Source organism: Lineus longissimus, chromosome 5 (genome assembly GCF_910592395.1).
Source record: "Lineus longissimus chromosome 5, tnLinLong1.2, whole genome shotgun sequence".
Classification (NCBI taxonomy): Eukaryota; Metazoa; Nemertea; class Pilidiophora; order Heteronemertea; family Lineidae; genus Lineus; species Lineus longissimus.
The window spans coordinates 679,938-704,871 of NC_088312.1; the positions used below are offsets into that span (position 1 = coordinate 679,938).

A 24,934-nucleotide genomic window follows, 5' to 3' on the forward strand; every position below is an offset into this window, starting at 1 on the left:
CTCACCATGTCGGCAACACGGTGGAGCAGCCCGGACTGATTCGGCCTGGCTGTGGCTGTCTCATCTCTCTCACCATGTCGGCAACACGGTGGAGCAGCCAGAACTTATTCTGCCTGGCTGTGACTGTCTCATCTCTCTCACCATGTTGGCAACACGGTGGAGCAGCCAGGACTGATTCGGCCTGGCTGTGACTGTCTAATTTCTCTCAACATGTTGACAATACAGAGGAGCAGATTGGTCCTTTTCGGAATGCCAGTGACTGTCTCATCTCTCTCACTGTGTGGGTTACACGGCGGAGCACCATGTCCGATTCAGCCTGGTTGTGCCTGCCTCATCTCCCTCATTGTGTTCACAACACGGTAAAGCAGACAGGCACGATGCCGCGTGGTTGTGACTGTCTCATCTCTCTCACTAAGTCAGCAACAAGGTGGAGCGGTCAGGTCCTATTTGGCCAGGCTGTGGCTGTCACATCTCTTGCACCATGTGAACAACACGTTGGAGCGACCAGGTCCCATTCGGCCTGACTGTGACTGTCTCATTTCTCTCACCGTGTCGGCAAGACGGACTAGCAGACTGGTCCCATTCGGAATGCCAGTGACAGTCTCATCTCTCTCACGGAGTAGGCTACACGGCGGTGCAGCCATGTCCGATGGATTTGGCCTGGTTGTGCCTTTTCCATCTCTCTCACTGCGTTTGCCAGGTCCGAGAGTGGAAGAGTGGAACTGCCGTCGACAATCTTGTGTACAATCCTCCAGCCGCCTGCCGTTCACAACCATCTGCTGTCTTCCAGCCAATTGGATATCTTGTCGGCAAGATGTTCTATCATTCCCAGCTTCTGTCGTCCGTCTTGTCACCAAAACGAGCCTTCACATCGCCTGCAAAAACAGTCCCAACAACCGTCTACCGTCCTCCACTAGCCTGTTCATCGGGTCGCGAGACCACCAGGGTGTTCGTTAACTGCCAGGCTGGTGGCTTGGGTGCAGGTAGAAGCTCCATCTGACGACAGGAACTCGTAGCTACTCGACAATCTTGCCACCGGGATGCACTCTTTAGTGTTGGGAACTTCTAATACATGAAGCCGATGGGGACAAGTCAAATGAATAGGTCTTCATCAAATCCCAATTTTTATTGGAAAATGTCTCATAAAAAACGATCACATTATTAACAAACGATCCAGTCACGGCTCATTCCCGTCAAATAATTTACATGTACTGTATATACACTATGATCACATGAACCGAATAGGAGGAGTCCCCCCCGTCCTCAATGAGCAACACCAGTAGATGTGTCATCAATGGCGCACCAGAAAGTTCTGGTGTTGCTCGTCTCTTTGCAGGTTCTGTTGGATTGTTTTAGGTCAGAAGATGGTTGTGACAGTGAGCTACCTCCGTCACACCCAGGAGTCATACTTTGAGTGTCCATTCGAAACCTCTAGTAATCATTCACGAGAACATTATCGATGCCCCCTTTAGCCTGGGCACAATCATGCAGCACCACAGCGACCTTCCTCATCCGTCTGTTCAGGGCGGTGTAGTACTTCTGACCGAGGACGGGGTTGAGAGGATCCCATCTCATATACCTAGCCAACTCTTTCGAGAGGAGGCCATTTTGTAGTGTCATCATTCGCCCCCAGGTTGAGCGACGGAGTCTGCAAGAAAGGGTAAGGAATAACAAATGACGTCTGACCGTCCACAGAGACCGGTAGCTTCTAAGGATGTATGTGACTATGTTACCTTTATCCCCTTCAAACGTAAACAGCAAAATCTCATATTGTGAGTCACAACCACAGAAGACAAAGACGTTTTCAGATGCGGTTTATGCCTTTGAAGGACGAAGGTGCCCGAAATTCATTGGTCACATCAACTTTATAACCTTATCAACTCACGTGCAACATTGCCTCAATGGTGCCAGCAGGATGTCGTCCCTGTCATCATCATAATAACAGAATCTGAAACGAAGGAATCGAGCTGTTCTAGAAAAACTGAATGACGTTGACGTCGGCTGGATTTTATTACATTGTACATTTACGATGAGCCATGCATCAGCTTTCCTCTTCTGGATGCCTTGCTTGTAATAGTTATGATACATTCTATGACTAACTGCGGCTGCCACCTTAAAGGCGGAGACGTGTACTGGCCGTCTTTTTAGTGTGGCCGTCTTGAGAGGTGCCTGATAGAACTCCGATCAGGCCACCCTCGACCATGAATGTTGCAGATTTGGTATCGTCCGTCAGCGGATTCGCTACTGTAACACTCGGATGCCTACTTACGCCCGTCCGAAGTCCAACCTGATTGTGAGCCCAGGGACTGCACTCTCCCCACCATCTATAGTATAATGCTTGGAATCAAAGTGATGCATGACATAGTCCAGTAAGGCAAAGTCAAAGATGTCCAGGTACTTCTTCAGCTCATTGTAGAAGGGAAACCTCTTGGGAATGTCTAAGCAGTAGGCGTTTTCATTCAGGTTGTACATCTTCCAGCTGAAAGTGAATATGGAAAAGGATTAGAGAGGAAACTTGACCGAAAACTTGTCTCTGCTGCATCCAAAAGACACCATCTTCACAGATACAGGAGGTTTAGGTTCTTGACAGAGACACAAAATTTGTTAGTTAATGTAAAGTCGTTCAGGAGCCGTCTCGTGATTATAACGACCGGGACGTCGCGACAGCGTTCCAGGTTTCTTTCTAACAAGCCTAGCGGCGGTTGAAGTTCACTTGGCACACTGCTTGGATACACTTCGCGATGTGCCACAAACAATTGAATCAAAGTACCGCCTAAGAACTGCTTCAATTTTGGCCAGAACTTACTCTTTCATATTCGTTGTAGCGAAAGGATGATACATAGGAGGCAATGTGTGCAACTTGAGCGGTTTTGGTATCCAGTAGATCACAGCGCCCTCTATTCTCCCGCCTGGTAAACAGATCTCCTTCTGCAACTTGCATTGGAAACACTTGCCTGTGATGCAGTATTCATTCTCTGAAATGAGATAGATTATGATATGCTTTAGTTGCTATGGTACTGAGTCGACTCCATGATCAAGTGATACTCAATCAACTAGCAACAGCTACGTATCAACTTCACACCGATAGACCTTTGATGTAAAGGATCATTATCTTTAAACTGAACTTATAGCAAAATGATAGCTCTAAACAAAAACGGTCTCTACTCATCATCATATCAACATAGCGAGGAATAGAACAAGTGGTTAATCCGTGATGACCAATCTATCCTCAAAGCAGACCTCCTCGAGAATTGCCCGCGCCAGGCTCTCCAAGCCAAGTGGCGGCAAGTCCTCTTCGACCTCAGCGCTGGCCGCACTCGAGGGAACTTCGCCTGTGACTCAGCAGCTCTTACATGAATGGATTTCATCCTCTTCAGTGTATCATTTCTACTGGTCATGATGCAGTCGAATCGTTGTGCTCGATTACACGTCATAAGAAGCGATGAACTCAGTGCTTGTGGAAGTTAGCACTTTCTTGCTACCGTTTGCCTCAATGACTAATCTGCTTTGATATGTCTGGACCATAGACCTAAAGTTATGGCCTCAGCATAATGATAGAGCGAAAAGACCACAGACAAAACCTCAACTGATGCCCACATGATATTGTTACCCTGACACCTCCTGCCCCATATCCACACCCCTCAATGAAATACCTTCATATCAAAACCCTGCCACCTCCTCCTTCCCCCGATGACATACCTCCCACTTGTCGGATCTGTCTCTTCACTGCATCAGTGGCGACCGGAAGAATCTCAGTCCCTATAGCCACCTTCCTCCCCGAGACGTATGGAGTGTTGTACAGGCCGAACAACCTGCAAAGAGACAATCACCAAGTGGAATGGTAATCAGTTTTACTCAGAGAGCAAGCAAATGGGGACATATATGGAAAGGGTGGGGGTAACAGCGATCATGTCAAATGCGACCTTCTCCTCCCAGGATGCATATGCTATTGGTCATCCAAATACTGTGCTTTTCAATCAGATTCTCAGACAAGGAATGGAGAGGGGAACATGTATGGAGAAGGGGGACGTCACTCATTTGGACAAAATAAAGCAATTTTCATTCAACCATCAAAAGAAAGAGATACTCTGTGAGAATCGTTTCTTATGATTGATTCGTTCTCTGCTGCTGAGTCCTCATCCTATTGATTAAAATGTCCGACACACCATTACATGTGATTGTTTTCGAGTGTAGCTATGACAAGTGAGATGTAATCACCGCGCGGTCAATACTCTTGAAAGTGATCTCTGGTTTCAACTGCTACTGTGAATCGCTTGCCTTTGGCGCGCGCCAAGGCAACATGATCTATTGTGTGCTTCGCACTAGGATTTCGGATGGGAACATCTGCTCTAAAAACCCAAGAGCCTGGTGCTTAGCTGACTGGTAATCTACACGTATACTAAGCTAAAAACTAGATGAAGAATGGCCTAGCGCTTAGCTGATATGAAGCTCTGCCCTAAAAAACTACAGGCCCAACGTCTGCTGCTCAGCTGGCTGGTTGCAAATCTGCGCTAGAAACTAGAGCCAGGTACTCAGCTGAAAGAGAATTTCGTGCTAAAACTAGTATAGGTCTGGAAGTCAATGGTTTGGTGTTAAATTACCTATGAAGCTGGAATGCTGCAATCTCTGACGATGGCATCTCGAATCCTGAGTTACAGCTCCCGTTAGGTTTCTGCTCTCCTTTCGTCTCCCTGGAATCAAGAACAACAGTAATAGGATAGACTAATGTGACATGGTGAGTCTTACACGTAATAACTGATCAAAGCCAGCAGCGGAAGTTGCTGACGGATCTTATCTAGCCAGCCAACAGTGGAATAGTCGAAACACTTGTTTATCATAAAAACCTAATAGAATGCCATCAAGTTTTCCACAGCTTGGAGTAGCTTTATCTCGTGAGTGATAGCTCACGCAGCTGCGAGGCTTCTGAGGTGAATTCCTCCTACAATTTAACAAGCAAGATTAACAGGTGAAAATTCTCAGCTATGCGCACGTCTCGAGTCATTCGCGGTTTATGGCGCTCATTCTGCCCAGCTTATTTTGCAGTTGTGGTCTGACGGGGGAATGTAAACATCAACAAGAGCTATGATGAGGTTTGGGTAGCAACGTACCTAAAACAAGAGGCCTCAGGGCCAGGCTCAGAGGAGAAGCAGAGGAGAAGCTTACCACATTAGTTTGAATACAGCCAGCTGTCCTCCGTCCAGCGTCAGCAGCCATTTATGTGAAGTCCCAGTACTGTAGGAAGCCTCATCGCCGAAGACATCCACCTTGACTATTGGCGCCAAGTGGAGTGCATGGAGTATGACCTCGGTGTCCTCATCGACCCCGTACAGCCCATGGGCAGAGATGGACTCGTCAGCTAGCTTCCAAGCAGCTACATACTTATTGCGCCGAGCCCCATTCTCTTGTTTTAACTTCTTCATCTTCAAGGTCAAGTTCTTCTGGAGTTCCGACTCGTCTGCTTTTTCAAACGCTTGGACCATTTTGGCAATTATGTTGTTGCGGTCGCCGCCTGATTCTCGATCCGCTCTCGCCTGTGCTATGAGCTGGGCGAGCTGTTCATCCTCCCGCTCCCTCTGCTCGGACATCTGCACCATGAAGAAGGCATTGCCGAAGATGATGATCACTAGGAATGTGACGATGATGGGGTTCCTTCTGATTCGCTGCAGCCATCTTGAGAGCATGCTGTCATGCCGTCAAACCCAGACAATGGCGATCACTTTTGCCGCATCTGGAAAGAGATGGTCCCGGATTTCTTCAAGTGCATAGTTTCTGATTTCATCAGCAAGGGGGAACATGCTGTCGTATATTAACCAATCAGAAGAACTTAATCTTTCTCAGCAAGATATAAACCATGTGTCACCGTTGTATTGTGAAAGTTGTAAGACAGGGGAAAGATGATGGCCCGAAGAACCTCAAAGAACCTCGCGCGCAAAAAGTTAGCGTTCCACTCTTTTCTGCCACTTAACCTTCACAGGTGTCTTTTCTCTGCTTGATTAGCTCAGCTATTCAACCACCCCACTCCTTTGCAACAAGGAGGCATCTATTTCTCAGCCGGTGGATATTTTTTCTGTCAGAAACTTCGCCCAAGGTCCATGCCCAAGGTCACAGCTGATGCTAAATCCCATTGCTTTCGCTTCGCCTTATTGGGAAGGTAATGCCGTGGAATTAATAGTTAGATCTCATTGGCGAAGCTGTTCAGGGAGCCTTGTTTATCGAAACGTTTCGAACATTTACACCCTCAATTTATGGTGTATGGACCCTCAGAAACAGGAGTAACGACAGTTCGACCTGACCTTTTCGCTGTTGACAGAGTTTGCGTTTAGAAGTTTCGTGCGGCGATAAGGTGAAAGCCTTTAGAAACGCTAAGAGGGATGGTGTTGGTACAAAGGCTATAAGAGATTGGAGAGGTCATTATATTTACACCTGAAAGGAGCATTTAAGTTAATCAAGTCTTTAACTTAATGGATGCAGGTGCCACAGATTAACGGGATGTAAGCAAAGACTGGTATGTGAGATGGGGAGATGACGGTTGATTGGCAGGGTCTTAACCGAGTAGGGGCCGTATTCACTTGGCGCCTTAATCATAGAACCTGCTTGGAAGAGCGTGCAGTGAAGTTGCCAATGATGATACATATAGCTTCTTATTGTCCGTGGATAGAAAGTCAGGGGTTCGAATCCCACAGCTGCCGCGGCAAATGTATAATGAAGAACACACTTACCATTTGACGAAGGCCCCACTGGAGTTTGGATCCCATACCCCTGCCAATTGGCGAGGCATTCTACGAGAAATTTACTTGAAGTCGAGGCGTGTATAGGAACGACGCCACTAAAAAAGAGGGTAAAGGAGCCAGTGCTGAGGTGATCTTCCATGCGAATGTTTTGGTGAAATAAGAAGCATTTTTGTTTAGATTCTTGGCGGTGGTTTTCTAAGGTATTGCCAGTTAATTAGTTTCGCTCTGGGGTATCTCTTTCAAAGTGCGCCTATCATTAGGATGAGATAGTCAGTTGATGGCTGGGCACAGGGAACCTTGCCATCAGCAAGATTGAGCTAAGATAGTGGGCATGGTGGTTGAAAGACATTCACATTGAGAGACAACATGTAGCACGGAAAAAAACAACTTGAACAGAACGTAGGCCTGACAGTCCCCGGGGTGCGCCCCCGGGGTAGTGACACTTTGGCGTTGTGTTTATGACCAACATCATCATGAGTGTGCCCCATACCCAAACATAACTCACCAAATGTTCAGGGTATCCGACCGCGATCTTACATCCGTGTTTTTGTGATGATAACATATTCGGGCACTTCACATCGCAGTATGTTTCAAACAGCCACGTGCGACACATCCACAGTCCAACTTTACAGACATCCCCAAACAATCCTGGACAATGTCTGTGCCACTAATCTCAATATGTCAATGAAACTAAATCATGATATTATCCGAACCTCAATGTATATGTAATTGACCCAATAACGAGAGAGTGGCGATGATATATTGATATGAGCACAGTGATATCCTCTGGTCCGCAATCCCGCCTTAACACGCGACACAAAACGAGAATAAATGCCACCTTTGGGCAATACAACCGACGAAAAAAGTCACATCACATTATCACATTATCAGAACCAAGTTTTGAATTGACTGATATGACATCTGGTCAGATTTCACCGAGGTAGTTATTCAAAATGAGCCAATCAGCGATGATTTCGTTGTTCTTTCAAGTTGCGTTGTCCAATCCGATGAAGAGAGTCCTACTTCACCGAGTCAGTGGTGAGAAATGAACCAATCACACGCGAGCGCTCTGTTGCTTGGACCTCATCAGGGAGTGTGCAAAGGGAAAGAGTCGAGGTGCTCTAAGTTTACAATCCGACGTATCTCGTGGCAACATGAATTGTATTCAAAACAATTTGCATGTCCTGACTTCGAACTCGTTCGGGTTGAAAAGCTCTGAGTTCAGAACCATGACGTTCCACTCAGGTAAACAACATTGAAACCCCACCGACAGTAGGTGTTGCAGTGAAGTTATCAGAGGCCACGAAATCAGAAAACTAGCTTTTACAACGATATTTGGCACCCAGCCTGCTGAGGGCCATTTTACCTGGTGCCTGTAAACGTGACCCGATCGTCGAAGCTTTACAATGTACAGACGATTGCTCTTACGTCCTGAGCAAATGGATGTCAATCGTCTGCTTGTAAAAGATAGCGGACATGTTTTGAAGTTCCAGAAAGTATGTACCCCAGAGATTTGAGAATGTATCCCTGCTGTGTTTCTCAAGGTGTTTCAAATGTTCGTCAGTCAAAAAACGATCTTCTTATCTCAGTCAATTCTCGCCTAGATGCTACCGTAGTACAGCAGCATGCTGTACTACGGTAACCCACCTACGGCGACCCACCTTTGAATACGGAAAATACAGGCTTTGAGAATAGGCCTATGGAATCAGACCAATCTACCCGTCGTGACATTTATGGCAGGCCATCCCCATATTTCAAGTTCTGATAAACCCGTCAAGCCAACCCAATTATAAACGTTGTCATCTTTAAACTCTACATCCCATCATTTAGTGTGATCCTTCAAGTTTGCAGTCTGATCAGCCTACAGAGCGAGATCGATGACATATCAAGCCCATATCGCGACATGTGTCATGTTCTATAATGACTCACATCACCGCAGGCCAAGCAACTGGCAATTATGTCGGAGTATAAGACATTTATGGCCACTTCACGTTGGGGGCAATTCTGAGAATCTTTATATGAAATATTGGCTTCTATTGTGCCGTTTGATTGCATTGTGTTCGATCATAGCGGCCGCTGGTCCATCCTGGCACTAGTGGGTTTCACGGTATACACCGCCTCTCGATAAGTAACCCCGGCTACGTTACGTTTAAAGGGAGTTTATCGGACCATGAGTTAAGGATGGTTCATATCGAGACAAAGGCAACACTTACCGGCAGGACTTACCAGTCACGAATGTACTTGCAAATCAAAGGGTCGCCTGAAACGTCGCTACATGTATTTCTAGATGGCTAGTTTTAATTTGCGAGCTAGCTTTCAGAAGGGCCACGTCTCGTGTCAGGGTATTAAGCACACATAGCTAGCCTTGTGCTATATGGCCTGCTTACAGCGATTACCTCCATGTCCCATACATCGATATCGTTTGGCGAAAACCCCAGGGGGATGACATAACATTGTTTTGACTCTTTCACAAAAATCGATCGTGGTTGTGTGCTCTCGAATACACATCGAGTCCCACACGGTAGGTAATCAGTCACAAACACAAAAGGCGAATTAACATAATATCTAGGCCTACGCTAGCTTACAAGAATGTTGTCAAATAAACTAAAGCCATTTTTCGATATACATTTTCGTGCATGCGCACCTACTGTAACCATATTGGGACTTTGGACCTTGACATCGGTCCATCCTTGAGAACAACAGCTCCAACACGATATTGTTAAACATTGGGAACCGGAAGAGCGATTCAATGCACCCAAACATTAGACACAGAATAAAAAAAGAAAATATTCGACCTATATCCTGGAACTTGTATGTTGTCCAACAAATTAAGCCTACTCACGCTATCACTCAAGTCCTGAGGTTCTCACCTTTTGTTGGGAATTGTCATCACTAGGGAACAAGGCCCATGTGACCCCCGCATGATCCATCGCAGAGCGGATCTCGGAACAATTCGAGGTTGGCAACTTTGGAGATGGTCCCCTCAAACTGTCAGGAAATCCTGGAAATACCTCCACTTCCATATCTGCTCGCAATAAACGCTCTCGCTCATAGAATCTGCAAGGAGACATATCAAGGAATGACCTGTGTGTCAGAGGCATTTATTCATAGTTTGAAGGAGAATCTTTGAGGAGATCATGGTACTTGCTGTACGGACGTGGCTCGCGAACAATGGAGCCAAGCATATAGTCATGGTAAGTGATGGTACACTTTTATCAGTATCAAATGGGCTGCAACCTTTACTAATGCTGGTATAAGATCCACCCTGTATACCCAACCACCTAAACAACACCACATCCGTTCAAACTTCTTTACTAAACCTCAACTAAATGCAGTCTACCTCCTCGCCGCGCGATGCATCCTCCTATCCGGCCAGCAGCCACATTAACACTCGTCCATCCTTGTTTTCCTCGGACATATTAGTCCGCCACCATATTGGACATAATAACCCGCCAAAACTCTTCTTCTTTGCCGTCAAAAAGACCGAACCACCCGACAGAGAATCTGAGTGAAAAACCTGAGCAGGTTTTCATGGGGTTGGAACCCCAGATTTGATTGACTAAACCACTCTATTGTTACATCACAGTGGCCACTTTAGCTCCACCACGCGTGTGCGCCCAGGGGAGGAGGATACGACTGACTCTGGATTTTCGAGGATGCACAACGTGGGGCCTAATGGTATTAGGCTAATGACCGCCACACCACACCAAAACCACTCTCCACCTTTTCAGCTCTCTATCTTCAACTATAATTCCATGAACGTGACACACGGGACATTCCATGATTTTCGGAAGGAACTAATCATCGGTGCCATCTCAGGGAGAACAATCTGCATTCAGCAGTAACTATACCAATTATTATAATAGGCGGGCTAATAGGCATATTTTCCAGGTCTGAACGGGCGAAACTGGTCATCATAGCGTCTTTTTCTTTCCATGATAAACTCTAATCAACATTGATTGCCTTTTAAGGAAAAAAGAACTTCAAAACACTGGATTAACTTATAATTGTTCCGTTCACCTTTTTGAACTGATTGTAGGCCTAATGGGCATTTTACTGGCTCCAGTCGGCTGATATCGTAAGTGCTTCTTGAGGAGGCCAAACACAGTTGTTGACGTTTTCTGCTCTTCAAAATAGAAACACAAATTGAACAGTTTTTTTCTTGCCACAATTCCACTTTGTCTCCGCTGATTCTAAAAACCAGGGTCATGGGTTCAAACCCCATCAGAGCATCGGATGTTGCAATTGTTGTTGCTAAACCTCTCGCTATGCAGTGTCCTTGTTAGTTTGTTGGAATCGCCTACACAATATGTTAAATGAACCAGAGGATGGCCACAATTATTTTCATGAGGAAACTATATGGTTGTGTGGGTATAACAATGTGTATGAACCTTTATCATCGAGTCGTTATCAATATAGTAAATTAACCAAATTAATTCAGCAAATGGGTCAGTTAGTCGTTGAATTCACCGTCTGCTTCCGTATACAAATGGAGCGCAACTGAGTGCAAATAGTTCCTCCTGAGCTTCGACAACACTGTCGTGGTGGGCACGTCACATCCAAGTGACAAAACCTTTGAAGACAACCTTCTGGCCCCAGGAAGGAGTATAAAAAGCCTGAAGCTCAGGATACCCTTTGACTAATTCTGATTGGAAAAGTCACGGTCCGACACTAATACATTTTTGCCCCAATGTAGCTTCCAAAATACCAAAAAATTGACATCTGTACCTGGATGATTAGATAACAAGATAAGGAAGAAGAAAAAAAGCTGCGGCAGATTCAGTGGGAGTCGAACCCGTGACCATCCTATCCACAGTCGAACACTCTCCGCGCTGAACCGTCAAGGCTTTCATAATTAAAGGAGATTTTATGCGCCTTTTATATGCGATATGCAAAAGAGCGCGCCGCAATTGTGACAAGGTCGCGCAGGTGGCAGAGTGATTGACCGAAATAGTTCCAAGTAATCGTATATTTCGATAGTTGTACAGCTTTTTCTCAATATATCGTATCCATATAACTCAGTGATATAAAAGATTATGTTTGCAGTTGATTTAGCGTTCAAATGGCCGTTTTTTAAAGTTTTAAAAAATCGAGGTCAGCAGGGTCAGAGTCAATCAATAAATGGCTTAGTCTGGCAGGGTCAAAAGAAATAGTTGTTGGCGCCGATGATGTGAGCGATAGCCGATATGGCAGATTTCCGCCCCACCCGTGAGATTTGCTCTCTACGTCACGAGCACATTGAACTGCTAGTGAACCGTGCTGAATATGTTGCGGCTACCGCTCTCTCCATCATCCCCGACGATATGTGCCGGTGCCGGTCGTGCGAGGTCGTTTCAATGAAAAAGGCGCACGCCACTGTCGTACCGGTACCTGAGAAAAGTTGCCGTTTTGGGCAGATTTGCGACGATTGAAACAACACATCTACCTCATAGTTCATGTGTTCTCATATGACAAACCCAGTGGACACATAGACTAATTCTGATTGGAAAAGTAACGGTCCGACACTAATACATTTTTGCCCCAATGTAGCTTCCAAAATACAAAAAAATTGCCATCTGTACCTGGATGATTAGATAACAAGATAAGGAAGAAGAAAAAACAACTGCGGCAGATTCAGCGGGAGTCGAACCCGTGACCATCCGATCCACAGTCGAACACTCTCCGCGCTGAACCGTCAAGGCTTTCATAATTAAAGGAGATTTTATGCGCCTTTTATATGCGATATGCAAAAGAGTGCGCCGCAATCGTGACAAGGTCGCGCAGGTGGCAGAGTGATTGACCGAAATAGTTCCAAGTAATCGTATATTTCGATAGTTGTACAGCTTTTTCTCAACATATCGTATCCATATAACTCAGTGATATAAAAGATTATGTTTGCAGTTGATTGAGCGTTCAAATGGCCGTTTTTTAAAGTTTAGAAAAATTGAGGTCAGCAGGGTCAGAGTCAATCAATAAATGGCTTACTCTGGCAGGGTCAAAAGAAATAGTTGTTGGCGCCGATGATGTCAGCAATATGGTGGATTTCCGCCCCACCCGTGAGATTTGCTCTCGTCACGTCACGAGCATATTGAACTGCTAGTGAACCGTGCTGAATATGTACCGGCGACCGCTCTCTCCATCATCACCGACGATATGTGCCGGTGCCGGTCGTGCGAGGTCGTTTCAATGAAAAAGACGCACGCCACTGCCGTACCCGTACCTGAGAAAACTTGACGTTTTAGGCAGATTTGCGACGATTGAAACAACACATCTACCTCATAGTTCATGTGTTCTCATATGACAAACCCAGTGGACACATAGACTATTCTGATTGGAAAAGTCACGGTCCGACACTAATACATTTTTGCCCCAATGTAGCTTCCAAAATACAAAAAATTGACATCTGTACATGGATGATTAGATAACAAGATAAGGAAGAAGAAAAAAAACTGCGTCAGATTCAGCGGGAGTCGAACCCGTGACCATCCGATCCACAGTCGAACACTCTCCGCGCTGAACCATCAAGGCTTTCTTGCTGTAATAGAGATTTTATGCGCCTCTTATATGCGATATGCAAAAGAGCGCGCCGCAATTGTGACAAGGTCGCGCAGGTGGCAGAGTGATTGACCGAAATAGTTCCTAGTAATCGTATATTTCGATAGTTGTACAGCTTTTTCTCAACATATTGTATCCATATAACTCAGTGATATAAAAGATTATGTTTGCAGTTGATTTAACGTTCAAATGGCTGTTTTTTAAAGTTTTAAAAAATCGAGGTCAGCAGGGTCAGAGTCAATCAATAAATGGCTTTGAAAGACTCTGGCAGGGTCAAAAGAAATAGTTGTTGGCGCCGATGATGTCAGCAATATGGTGGATTTCCGCCCCATCCGTGAGATTTGCTCTCGTCACGTCACGAGCATATTGAACTGCTAGTGAACCGTGCTGAATATGTTGCGGCTGCCGCTCTCTCCATCATCACCGACGATATGTGCCGGTGCCGGTCGTGCGAGGTCGTTTCAATGAAAAAGACGCACGTCACTGCCGTACCCGTACCTGAGAAAACTTGCCGTTTTAGGCAGATTTGCGACGATTGAAACAACACATCTACCTCATAGTTCATGTGTTCTCATATGACAAACCCAGTGGACACATAGACTATTCTGATTGGAAAAGTCACGGTCCGACACTAATACATTTTTGCCCCAATGTAGCTTCCAAAATACAAAAAATTGACATCTGTACATGGATGATTAGATAACAAGATAAGGAAGAAGAAAAAAAACTGCGTCAGATTCAGCGGGAGTCGAACCCGTGACCATCCGATCCACAGTCGAACACTCTCCGCGCTGAACCATCAAGGCTTTCTTGCTGTAATAGAGATTTTATGCGCCTCTTATATGCGATATGCAAAAGAGCGCGCCGCAATTGTGACAAGGTCGCGCAGGTGGCAGAGTGATTGACCGAAATAGTTCCTAGTAATCGTATATTTCGATAGTTGTACAGCTTTTTCTCAACATATCGTATCCATATAACTCAGTGATATAAAAGATTATGTTTGCAGTTGATTTAGCGTTCAAATGGCCGTTTTTTAAAGTTTTAAAAAATCGAGGTCAGCAGGGTCAGAGTCAATCAATAAATGGCTTACTCTGGCAGGGTCAAAAGAAATAGTTGTTGGCGCCGATGATGTCAGCAATATGGTGGATTTCCGCCCCACCCGTGAGATTTGCTCTCGTCACGTCACGAGCATATTTAAATGCTAGTAAACCGTGCTGAATATGTTGCGGCTACCGCTCTCTCCATCATCAACGACGATATGTGCCGGTGCCGGTCGTGCGAGGTCGTTTCAATGAAAAAGGTGCACGCCACTGCCGTACCCGTACCTGAGAAAACTTGCCGTTTTAGGCAGATTTGCGACGATTGAAACAACACATCTACCTCATAGTTCATGTGTTCTCATATGACAAACCCAGTGGACACATAGCCTGAACTAACATGCAGCGATCGGGAAAACTTGTACACGCACCAATTGTATACAGTTAGCGCTCGAGCGTCTGACTGACTATTGGAGTCGATTGGCGTCAGAAATACTTTGCTCTCGATATTATAACACCGGCCTTGCTACATGGGTCGATGTTCTAAGAACACCACTTGCGCAAGCGTTCACGAATAAAACACCCTGCAAGACGTCTTTGCCATCTAAACTACGCCTGGCCTCTACCTTTCTATATTTTTTACTCATTACAGTTGATTTGGACGGGCCTGAACGCAGTCCTCTTCTGGCACACGTATACCCATTATAAATACGAGCCAAGTTACTTCTACCTTCATCAGATGCTAGGGGTAAGTTCCTTCCTCTCCTTGACTAACGTCTATTCCTTCATCAGATGTTAGTCTCGAGTCTAAGGGGTATTTGTGTTTGAAACCCATCTTCGCTTGATGGGGCTTGTCGTGACATTGACCGTCAATTGGGAAAAAAACCTAGTCCCACTACTGTTTGATGGGTAAACATGGGGGATTTTTATTGGCGTATCAGTTACTGCACATCCACTTGAGAGTTCATCTGATGACACCCGGGAGGAACCGACTCCGGTTGTCAATGCCAGTGCCGAGATCTGTCAAATGCTAAGAGCGGGGACATCTCTGCTTCTGGCGCGTTTCACACACAGTGGGCTGTCGGAGCGGCGCAATGGAAATATTGGTGTCTGTCACCTCTGACGTCCCGTGTTTGATTCCCGGTCGGTCCCGCTCTCAAGCGATAGCCAAATTTTGTTTAAAGAGCCTTTATGAGCAAAGTTTGCTCAATATTTAGAAAAAAAGAGTGAATGGTTTAGAAACCGTCGTTGGCAACATGTAGATACTTTCAGCGATGATTTCATCTTGCAATGAATCTCCCAACTGCAGTGAGGTCATGAGCCACGTTAATCGCTGTACCTTGGACTTCTATCTTGAAATATACCTGATGATAGCTTGGTATACGCATACACGATATGAATATGCTCCCGTCAAATATTATTTCGTCGAGCCGATAGGAAAATGTGAATCAAGTGGTGTTTATGTTTTGCTCCAAGCGGATGAGAGCGTCTGTTGATACAGCTCTACTCGCACTTCCGTCTCCATCACCAGCTGATCGATCGGGGGCCGTCTCATGATCATAATGTCTATCTGGTTGCAGTCGAACAGCTGTTATTTGTAACCTGGTCATCCCACCTAAAACAAAGACTGGTGAAAAACAGGGGCGTTGTCACAACATATTCTGTGTCTCTTCCAGGCAGGGTTATGCATATCACGTGGTACTGCCTCCGTGTTGAATCTCAACTGCTGTTTACTTCTATTGCCCATGTGTCGCGCCACTATGACGGCCATACGGACATGTGGTAACAGGGTAAGCAAGTTTTCAATGTTTGCGCGAGTTGCCATGTTCTTTGGTTCGAGACCCCATTGTGGCTGGTGATCGTGTCATTAGGCTTAAGAGACATTTCAACTAATGGCTGTGACATTACATGTACAACTGCCGTCTGTGACATTACGACTGACAGTTTTGACATTACGAATGAAGGTTGTGACATAACGGATGAAAGTTCATGACGGTTTGCCTGACGGTCGTGACGTTACTTATTGATGAGTGTATCTTTCTTTCAGCTCTCAAGGCGAACGATTTGTCTTCTAATCGACCACTGTAAGGGATTCCATATAGCCTGTGCCTATACAGTCATCGTTGCATCTGGTAAGTCGTTTCCTCACCAACTGATAGCCGCCACAAACCCTTGTCTTGTGACAACCGACGCGTTTACATGCAACGTTGCAAAGTTGACTGTTGGCCTATCTCGAAGAACCTGTCACACTCTCCATGGACAAGACAATGAAGACCATCTGGTATAGGCCCTACGGCATCTTTGGCAAAATAACGAAGAATTCATTATTTGCAAAAATAGGTCTCATTGCTCTGTCATTTCTGCTCCAATGATATCTACTCCTCCTCCTTGTTTCAGTGATTCATTATTCAGCCCATATGATAAACGCGCAGAACTTTACCCGTTTCTACAACACAGTCTACCAAGACGTTAACGCGGCGAACAGTCCTCAGCAGAATCCTCTTGTTATTGTGCTTGGGTCTGGTGAGTAACAGGCGGCCTGATGGTATGGTTGGCGGGTTAGTTGGTTGACTCGAAATGAAAACTGGCACTGACCGACGTTCTGGCCCTCCCCTCACGCTGAGAGCCACTCATGTTTTTGATGGTTGATGGTATCGCATTCAAAACCTAATGAAGCAGTTGACATCATCCATGCATAGGACTCTGTCTATTAAATCACCATTTGGAACTCGCTGCTGAATCTGCCTGAGTTTTCAAATTTGTTATTGTCATCTGCTAGCGCTGTGGTAACCATAGTGGACAGTGCCTTGCTGACACTGTTCGAATCCCCACACTGTCATCTTTATCTTTTTCCATTTCAGTGCCTGGAATGACGGGAATGCTGATGATGCTGGTCCTGGTGCTGATATGCGCCTCATCAACGTATATGAGGTAAGGACATCTAGCACATAGAACAATTTCGAACGAATGAATCCCTTGGCACCAAAGATCGCATCATAAGATTGTCTCACCACTGAACTTCGTTTTTGACTGATGATGCATTTCTTAAAATTGTGAATTTACTTCAAGCTGAATGTTAACCACACTGAACCTCAGAGCTTCTATAACTATTTCTATAACATGTTGTCTTATTCAATTTTCAGAATAGGGAATTACGACATATTCTGGTTGAGCCACCGACTTTATCTTGTCTTCTTCCTCCTGTTGTTGACGCATGCTCTCAGGTAAGACGAACCTACTTCATTATGGTCATGGTACTTGCAAGCTAGCTTTGGCTACACTGTGAGGTTACAAAACGACGGTCTGAGAAGTGAAGGGGCGGTCCTATACTCAATGTCGATTGTGAAGTCAGGGAAAGGGTATTTCGACATCAATTACCTCGCGATAAACCGTCCGTACTCTCTCATCTCCCGACATTTCCCCTTGCAGAGGAGTCTTGAAGCAGCAGACGAACATCCACCAACACTGGCCTGGGTGCCGCTATGGGAATGTGTCCATACCGTGGCCAGAGGCAGAACCAGAGTACCACAACGACCAAGATAAAATGAATATACCATGTAGAGTTAAACCATCATTTGTGACACTCGGATCTTCGGTAAGTGAACCGGAAATGATTCAACTTAATGAGAACTGAGATTGGACAAAACTGGAACTGCCCTACGCAACAGACACTATCGTTTCACTTCCGCAAAGACAATAAGTCTTATATGCACTTCCATTATAGGACGACTGTCCTTATGTCCAAAGCATCGTCTTCGTTGACAACAGGCTTCGTGGTCAATGTCGTCTTTGCATTGACAACGTCTAATAAGATATCTACATTACACATATCAGTTTCTGTAAACAGGAAAGGAGAATCGTTACGTTGTACACGCTTCTCGGTGTGTTCCTTAACCTCTCTACTGTTTTGTTTCAGACCTGGATGTGGATCATTGGTCCCATCCTCCTCTACCTCCTTGATGCTATTTTTAGATGCGCACGCAGACGAGATGACGCACAGGTCGTGCACGTGCAACAGTACGCCAATGACGTCATAGAAATCAACTTATCAAAAGAGGGCTTCTGGTGTAGACCGGGACAGTTCGTCCTCATCAGTTGCCCGAAGCTCTCACATTTTGAGTGGCATCCATATTCTATAACAAGGGTAAATATCCCTTCTAACACAAAACAAAATTCGAAAACTGACACATTACATTTTGCTGCACCTAAACTCCCATGTCCATTACGACGTTCTCCCGAGGCGTTCTGTGAGGCTTGTCAAGTTAAACAAGACGTTAATTTGTTATGCTTTTCTTCGATGCAGTGGAGCCCTCCTGTCCGCCACGCCTCTAGTTATCTTAGATGTTGATTTTCATCTCTTCGTTTCCAGGTTCCTTCAAAGGAGAAGCAGACGTTTTCAATCCATCTGAAGACCACTGGCGATTGGTCAGGTGATTTGGTAACTACAGTAACCCATTTTACATACAGCTGGAAACTGACTCAAAACCAGGCGCGCATATCTCCACAAACTCGCAACAACAGTCGTTGATCATAACATTTCTCTGGTCAGTGCCATGACATGATTAAACCTATCAGTTCCACTCACTGCGCAAACTTCCCGAATGTTTCATGGAAGAAAGCAGGACATAAGTTCACCTTGGTTGTGACGACAAGAGTCATTCAGATGTCCACGGAGACACCTTTACCCCAGCTAACACTTTCATTTTAGGGCGGTTAAAAGATTATCTGTTAGACGGAGCAAACAGCCGAAGACAGCATCCATGGGCAACGAGCTCGATAATATCAGAAAAGTGAGTGACGAGACCTGGATATTCCTTTTTCTCTTGTCGACGTCAGCCAAGACTCCAATACCGAGGCCCACAACGTACAGCCCGTCTTTCCGTCGTCTTTGCATTATAGCTAACCTTCTCCTAACAAGATAAGGGACAACTTTGCAATGAGAAAGTGCAGTCTCTGCCTCTAAAGGGGAAAGCAAAAACTCACCAAGCAGCTTAAACAAGACGATAGACATTAGGGACCCGATTCGTCTTGCCGAGGACAGGATGCTGTGTTGTCCGGACGTGTGGTCAAAGGTGCAGGGTGAGAAAGGCATCTACCTACGAATACAGTGATTGTGACAATGTCTTGACTAACCTGAAAGCACAGCTGAACCTCATTGACATAATATATATGAGTATTACTTGTTCCAGATTACTGGTGGATGGCCCGTTCGGCAGTCCAAGCAGTGATATACTCAAATACCCTGTGTCGGTGTGTATAGCAGGAGGCATCGGGGTAACACCGTTTATAGGATTATTAAACTGGCTCAGGTAAGTTCAAGTTCATCCAAGACCATCTACCTGTGACTCACTTAGCAACGTGGTCATGGCATGTCCCAGTTGTAAAAAGCAAGGTCGTCTGCGTTTCCCATCCTTGTCATTTAATTCCCACCTATATTCCCACCTTTGTTGCAGAACAAGTGATGACCAGAAGAGATTACAAAGAATGTACTTCATTTGGGTTATACGGGATTCAAGGTCCATCACCTGCTTTGCCGATACTATGTGTTTATTATATTCAAAGGTAAGTCCCGCGTCTCATTTCTACATGTGTATCGATGCGCAAATGTGCTTCGTCAAGGCGATAATTCTTCTAAATTTTTCCATCAGCGAAATGGCACAACCTTTCTGTAAAGCACAATCGGTCCTTAGTCTACAAGGGCGATGTCTTTTGGTCTTTACCGAGGAAAGCTAGGTCGGTTTGCCCAACCTCTATTTCTTCCAAACATTCGAGGACAGCATCAAATTCTGTTCGGTGGATGTCCCGATCAGTTTTGTCTTGGCATCCCAGATTCTCATTCGTGGTCAAGTGGTTCTCCAATCTGTATCAAACAGATAGTCTTGGAGGACATGGTGTGTTGCCTTTTCAACATGGTCACAGGGATGTGTTTGCCTTTCCGATTGCTTGATCCACAAATCCTCGATTTGCCCCGCGATTTGCCAGCAGCGAGTTCCGTTTCGCGAGTAAAGGAAGCGCGTAACCACTTTCGCAATTCCCGTTCCAGTTGTGGCAATATAACAAACCGGACACGTTTGTGATACAGCTTCACGTGACTGGGAAAGATGTAGAATCGCAAAGAGAATATGTGGTAAGTATCTGTCGAATAGCCAAGGGGAAACCTAGATTGCTCCGCGGTCGAGAGTGCAGTAGAGACTTAGCTCTCTCCGGGAGGCCTCAGTGCGGTTTTCCGGGTACGTAGAGACAAAACGATTAAGACTAGTACTGCATAGCAATTTAGTTTCTCGTGGTTCTTCATGCTTGTCTGAGAGGATCGTCGTCAGCGAAGACATGGATAACAAAATGACAACAGGGAGTATTGACTGAAATCTCAACATCGAAGACAGTTGTGCCATTTCATAGACATGTACACGTATAACATCTCTCCGCAGGAACAACTAAGATATAACTACCCGATTCTTTCATCTCGGGTCCACTTCGGACGGCCAAAGTTTAAGGCAATACTCAGTGGCATTAATGAAGTGTCAGACAGGTAAGTACCCAAAGAGAGGTTTTAGCCACATGAATTCCTGTCTCACGCTCGAGATGGAAATATCGCAGTGATGTATGAGACTCTGTGCGAATTATATTCATTTCGAAGACACGAAACGGCTTGACAAAGAAGCCGTCAACCCACTCCCGATCGCATGGGGTCACAGGCGAGAAGGTCACCACATCACTAAATGTTTCTGTTTTCCTCTTCTCTTCCCCTGTCCGCTTTGATAGAGTACTTCCTCGCTGTCACCGCGCCACACAAACTGTGCGAGGCGACAGAGGCAGCATGACTGCGGCTTACTGAGAAAAATGACATGGTGCCATGTATACTTACAATGTATACTGTGAACATCTTTTACTCATCCCAACACACGATGTTTATATGGTCGCCATGTACAAAATTGGACCTCGAAATTCAGTCCTAAATGATCACGTTTGTTAATTCAATTACAGAGGAAAAATTGGCGTGTTCTGCTGTGGGCCAAAGACTCTAGGCGAATCAGTTGAGAAGGCTTGCTATAGATCTAACAAAGGCAGGTCTATCTTCATATACCATCACGAGTCATTCTGAGGACAATCTAAGAGAACTGCACAACTAAACTGAGGACAACATGGGACATTTGCACAACGAAGACAATCTGGGACAATTACACAATCATGGACGAAGGCACAACAAGATAGGATTCCAATACATGTTGACTGGGACACAATTTGGCCAAGGTTAGGGATGGGGAAGTGGGAGTGCAGTACCTTAGACATAAGTGAGTGTCGGTCTCTAGAAATTAGAAGAATCCTTTAACGCATTTAGTTGATGCTAAAGACATAACGTGTGGAATCTTCACCGAATCTTCTGGTGCCAATGAAGCTGGTAACATGAGGCAGAGGGTGAGCAGTGAGAGACTTATCCCAGCTCAGATCACAAGAACACAGTCACAGTGACTTGTTACCATTTGACGAAATCCTAAAGGGAGATTGATGTAGCTAGAGCCAAACATAACACTTGTACATTAAAAGTAGATGATATCAACGCATAGTCATGTAGTTCATTACTAGTCTTGTCTAAGCTCAATGTATCTTATAATAATACGGTATCTTACCCCCTCTCATTAGCCCCTCGCATGAGAAGGTATCGATTCTTCTGGTGGGGTAGTTAGGCTGGAGTTACATAGGATTCACGCTGTCACCTTTCATGTTTCACTTGTCACGAGTCAACTGACTTAGGCTAGAAACCACGTGAAGTTAAAAGTGACATCGCGAATCGTATGTAGCTCACTCTTTGGAAATGACTTGTTCGTTCTTCATGTCACGCATTAAGAGTTAATAGTGACGCGTTACATGTGAAAATGTGAACTCTAAATGATTTCGGCCTTGGAACAGGACACTTCAATAGTTCGTGATTTGGTTGCGATGATTCTTTGCCAGTAACATGGTGCCACCTATGGTGACAATGTCGAAACGATACCTCAGCATCTCAAAGATACATATTCAGTGAAGCGAAGGCATTGCGCTCTGAAGGAACGCCGACGTCTAATGCGATAGCCTTTGGTTAGCAACGTGGATTCTATTGACTGGAAACGAATAACCGGTATTTTTCCCGAACGGTCTTTTACTTAGTGATGCGAATAGAAACAAGTTCAGTGTATTAAAAAATGTATATCATCATCATGGGTGGATTATTATGACACGATTGGATATTTCATTTAATTTCCATGTGAAGTAAACTTTCGTTGACGTTCAATGCATTTCAGTGATTTGGAAATTCAGGACAATTGACTGCAAAAGATCGAGCTATTTTAGTTGAGTTGGTCGTGGACTCTGTTATGGGTTCTGTTGCCATGTTACAAGTGTCATAGATCAATATCGGGAATGGTTTACGAAGTGATATTTTATATTTTATGATGTGAATCGGTTCCGCCGCGTGGCCTGGAGAGAAAGTTGCTCATGTCTGAGCGTAATGAATAATCGGTGGATCTTTGGCGTGGTTGGTGACGGTCGTTAAAACTACACGTTGTCTTGTATTTGTTTCTAAATAACATAATTACATTTATGAACGTAATTTCAATAATTTGACCTCATTGAATTAATATCGACGACGTCCACTCTCAAAGATGACCGTCTGTAACCTCTTCTATCCTATGATGTTGTATTCCGATGAAGAAGCGACATTGTCGTCATTAAAAGGCTCAGCGTTGGGATAAAACAAGATGTCAACTCTATACTGTCAGAAATCATATAGAATTTCAAAAAAGTGTGAGATGTGAGAGAATTACATGGGCGACAAGCGTTTAAGCCGACACCGCAGTATATATCATAAATACAATGCTGAGGCAGGATTCTACGGGGAATTTAAGCGGTATCATGGAAGGATCTGATCTCGAGCTGGATACATTGGAAGGTGTCCAGAGTGACACGACCGCGGCAAGTGTTGGGGGAGAGTCCCAGACGGGCTCAAGACTCCCCCCAAAGACACCTCCGAATCGGAGGAGAAATCAGGCCAATGTGAATTCACCTGCTTTGATCCATTTCGGTGATCATTACCCTGATAATGGCTGGGGTTGGGTGATATGTGGAGCCGCATTCACGGTGCACTGTCTTGCACAAGGGATACACTGGAGTTTCGGGACTTTCTACATGAACTTCATTTCGGGACTGGCGCTGGATGACGTGGATGCCGGTAAGTGGATGAATGAATCTTTCTTTCCTGGTAACTACTAACTACGTACATGTAACCGTCTTTCCAATATCATCGTGTCCATCATGCAACAGGACTGAATTAGGACATAATGACGTCGCCAAAAGCACCCAATCAGTGCCTTACCAACTGACTTTCTTGGCTATTTGATCTCGTTTTGAGACACCCTGCAAAATGTTGCATTGAAATCTGATGTCAATACCATGAGCCCTTTTGATAATTCGATTCCTTCGCTAAGCCAATCGGCCTTATAGTCTTGACGCAAGGGCCCAACGCGCCGCGTAGCGGCAAAAAAGCGAAGCTGGCGAAACATTTATAACGGGTCACCGTCACTTATTATTGGACTTATAGCGCATTTACGGGGTTGCAACTATTTTGCTTTATAGTGTCACCAGGAAAGAAAAGCATGCGACCTAACGCCGATCTATTTGTATAAAGTGATAATTGGAAGGTATATAGTAGGAAATATCAATAAAATAATCATTCCATGTCGTCTTTTGAGGGCATTTTTGATTGTAAAAAATATATGTGTACGTCACCGTAGTCTCTGCAATGATAATTTTATCAGAGCAGTCTCGCGCAAGTAGAAGTTCTTTACCTACTAGTTCTTCACTTATTAGTCTCAACGTCTGGCGCAAAGCCAGACGTTTTCCATTACGATTTCACTACGATGTTTGACAATAAGGAGCAGTGCGCGAGATATGCTAATGAGCAGACTTCCCTCGCTTGAGTTTCTGAAGAATGTTCCATATCGCGCTATGCTCGTCACTGCTGATTATGACAGGCGTGCAGCGGTAGGTATCTGCTCCCCAACTTCCACCCTAATACGGTACAATAAGTTACCATTTGATGAGAATGGGACAATGCCCTCACTGTGTATGGAGTCATAGGGATAAGAAGACATTATTCATTAGTGTTGGTACAAGTGATTTTGCCCAAAAAGCATGCGCATTCAAAAAACAAAATATGCAAGGTATCACGTACATGTAACATGACCATGACGACGTGCAGAAAGTGCACTGGCCAGTGCATACCCTATGGCTATGTATAGTAAACATGGTAAACATGAACAACATCATTATTCATCGGCAGTTCATTTTACTCTGAGCTTTTCCTGAAACATATTGCCATGATGATTAGGCCTACCATGTACCATGACCAATAACGGCACTAGATCATGTAGATGTCAACAAGTTCACATGAACCGTATAATCCCGCATAATCCCGCATGGCGCATGTGGGGCATGCGTCTAAACCAAAGCCCCAAAATCACTTGTTTTGGTCTATTTCACTTTTGTTTCCCCCGTCTCCCAGTCCATAATACATTTACAGTTTACAATCCCCGATCATGGCCCAACAAAAGGTCATCGGTTGACTAAAGCCAAGGAACACAACTGTTCAATGGATTT

General features: G+C 44.9%; 3 protein-coding genes across 5 annotated transcripts in view; 2 read left to right on the forward strand and 1 right to left on the reverse strand.

Annotated features, from left to right (window-relative positions):
- Positions 1–693: 693 nt before the first annotated feature.
- On the reverse strand, positions 694–9,010 carry LOC135487978 (glycosaminoglycan xylosylkinase-like). Of its 3 annotated transcripts, XM_064772305.1 has the most exons (9): positions 7,237–7,957; positions 6,720–6,826; positions 5,164–5,728; positions 4,602–4,691; positions 3,700–3,812; positions 2,807–2,975; positions 2,270–2,479; positions 1,886–1,948; positions 694–1,648 (listed from the first exon to the last, which is right to left on the reverse strand). In XM_064772305.1, exons 3-9 carry the CDS (start codon positions 5,679–5,681, stop codon positions 1,432–1,434), a joined length of 1,380 nt encoding a protein of 459 aa, XP_064628375.1. In that variant the 5' UTR covers positions 5,682–5,728; positions 6,720–6,826; positions 7,237–7,957; the 3' UTR covers positions 694–1,431. The 3 variants fall into 3 exon arrangements, with proteins under 3 accessions (XP_064628375.1, XP_064628377.1, XP_064628374.1); XM_064772307.1 differs by lacking the exons at positions 6,720–6,826; positions 7,237–7,957 and adding an exon at positions 8,945–9,010; XM_064772304.1 differs by lacking the exon at positions 6,720–6,826 and having other exon boundaries at positions 696–1,648; positions 7,237–7,956.
- A 728-nt stretch (positions 9,011–9,738) lies between these two features.
- On the forward strand, positions 9,739–21,860 carry LOC135487691 (NADPH oxidase 4-like). Its single transcript, XM_064771733.1, has 16 exons — positions 9,739–9,925; positions 14,955–15,050; positions 15,979–16,092; positions 16,350–16,434; positions 16,700–16,825; positions 17,164–17,233; positions 17,446–17,526; positions 17,732–17,897; positions 18,219–18,446; positions 18,672–18,825; positions 18,933–19,092; positions 19,492–19,611; positions 19,756–19,864; positions 20,346–20,429; positions 20,731–20,831; positions 21,287–21,860. Exons 1-16 carry the CDS (start codon positions 9,869–9,871, stop codon positions 21,402–21,404), a joined length of 1,869 nt encoding a protein of 622 aa, XP_064627803.1. The 5' UTR covers positions 9,739–9,868; the 3' UTR covers positions 21,405–21,860.
- Positions 21,861–22,196: 336 nt separating this feature from the next.
- Positions 22,197–24,934, forward strand: part of LOC135487447 (monocarboxylate transporter 12-like) — a 29,429-nt gene continuing 26,691 nt past the window's right edge. Inside the window, exon 1 of the mRNA XM_064771096.1 lies at positions 22,197–23,507. Within this exon, the coding sequence (XP_064627166.1) occupies positions 23,153–23,507 (355 nt within the window). The 5' untranslated portion in view covers positions 22,197–23,152. The remainder of the gene's footprint in view (positions 23,508–24,934) is intronic.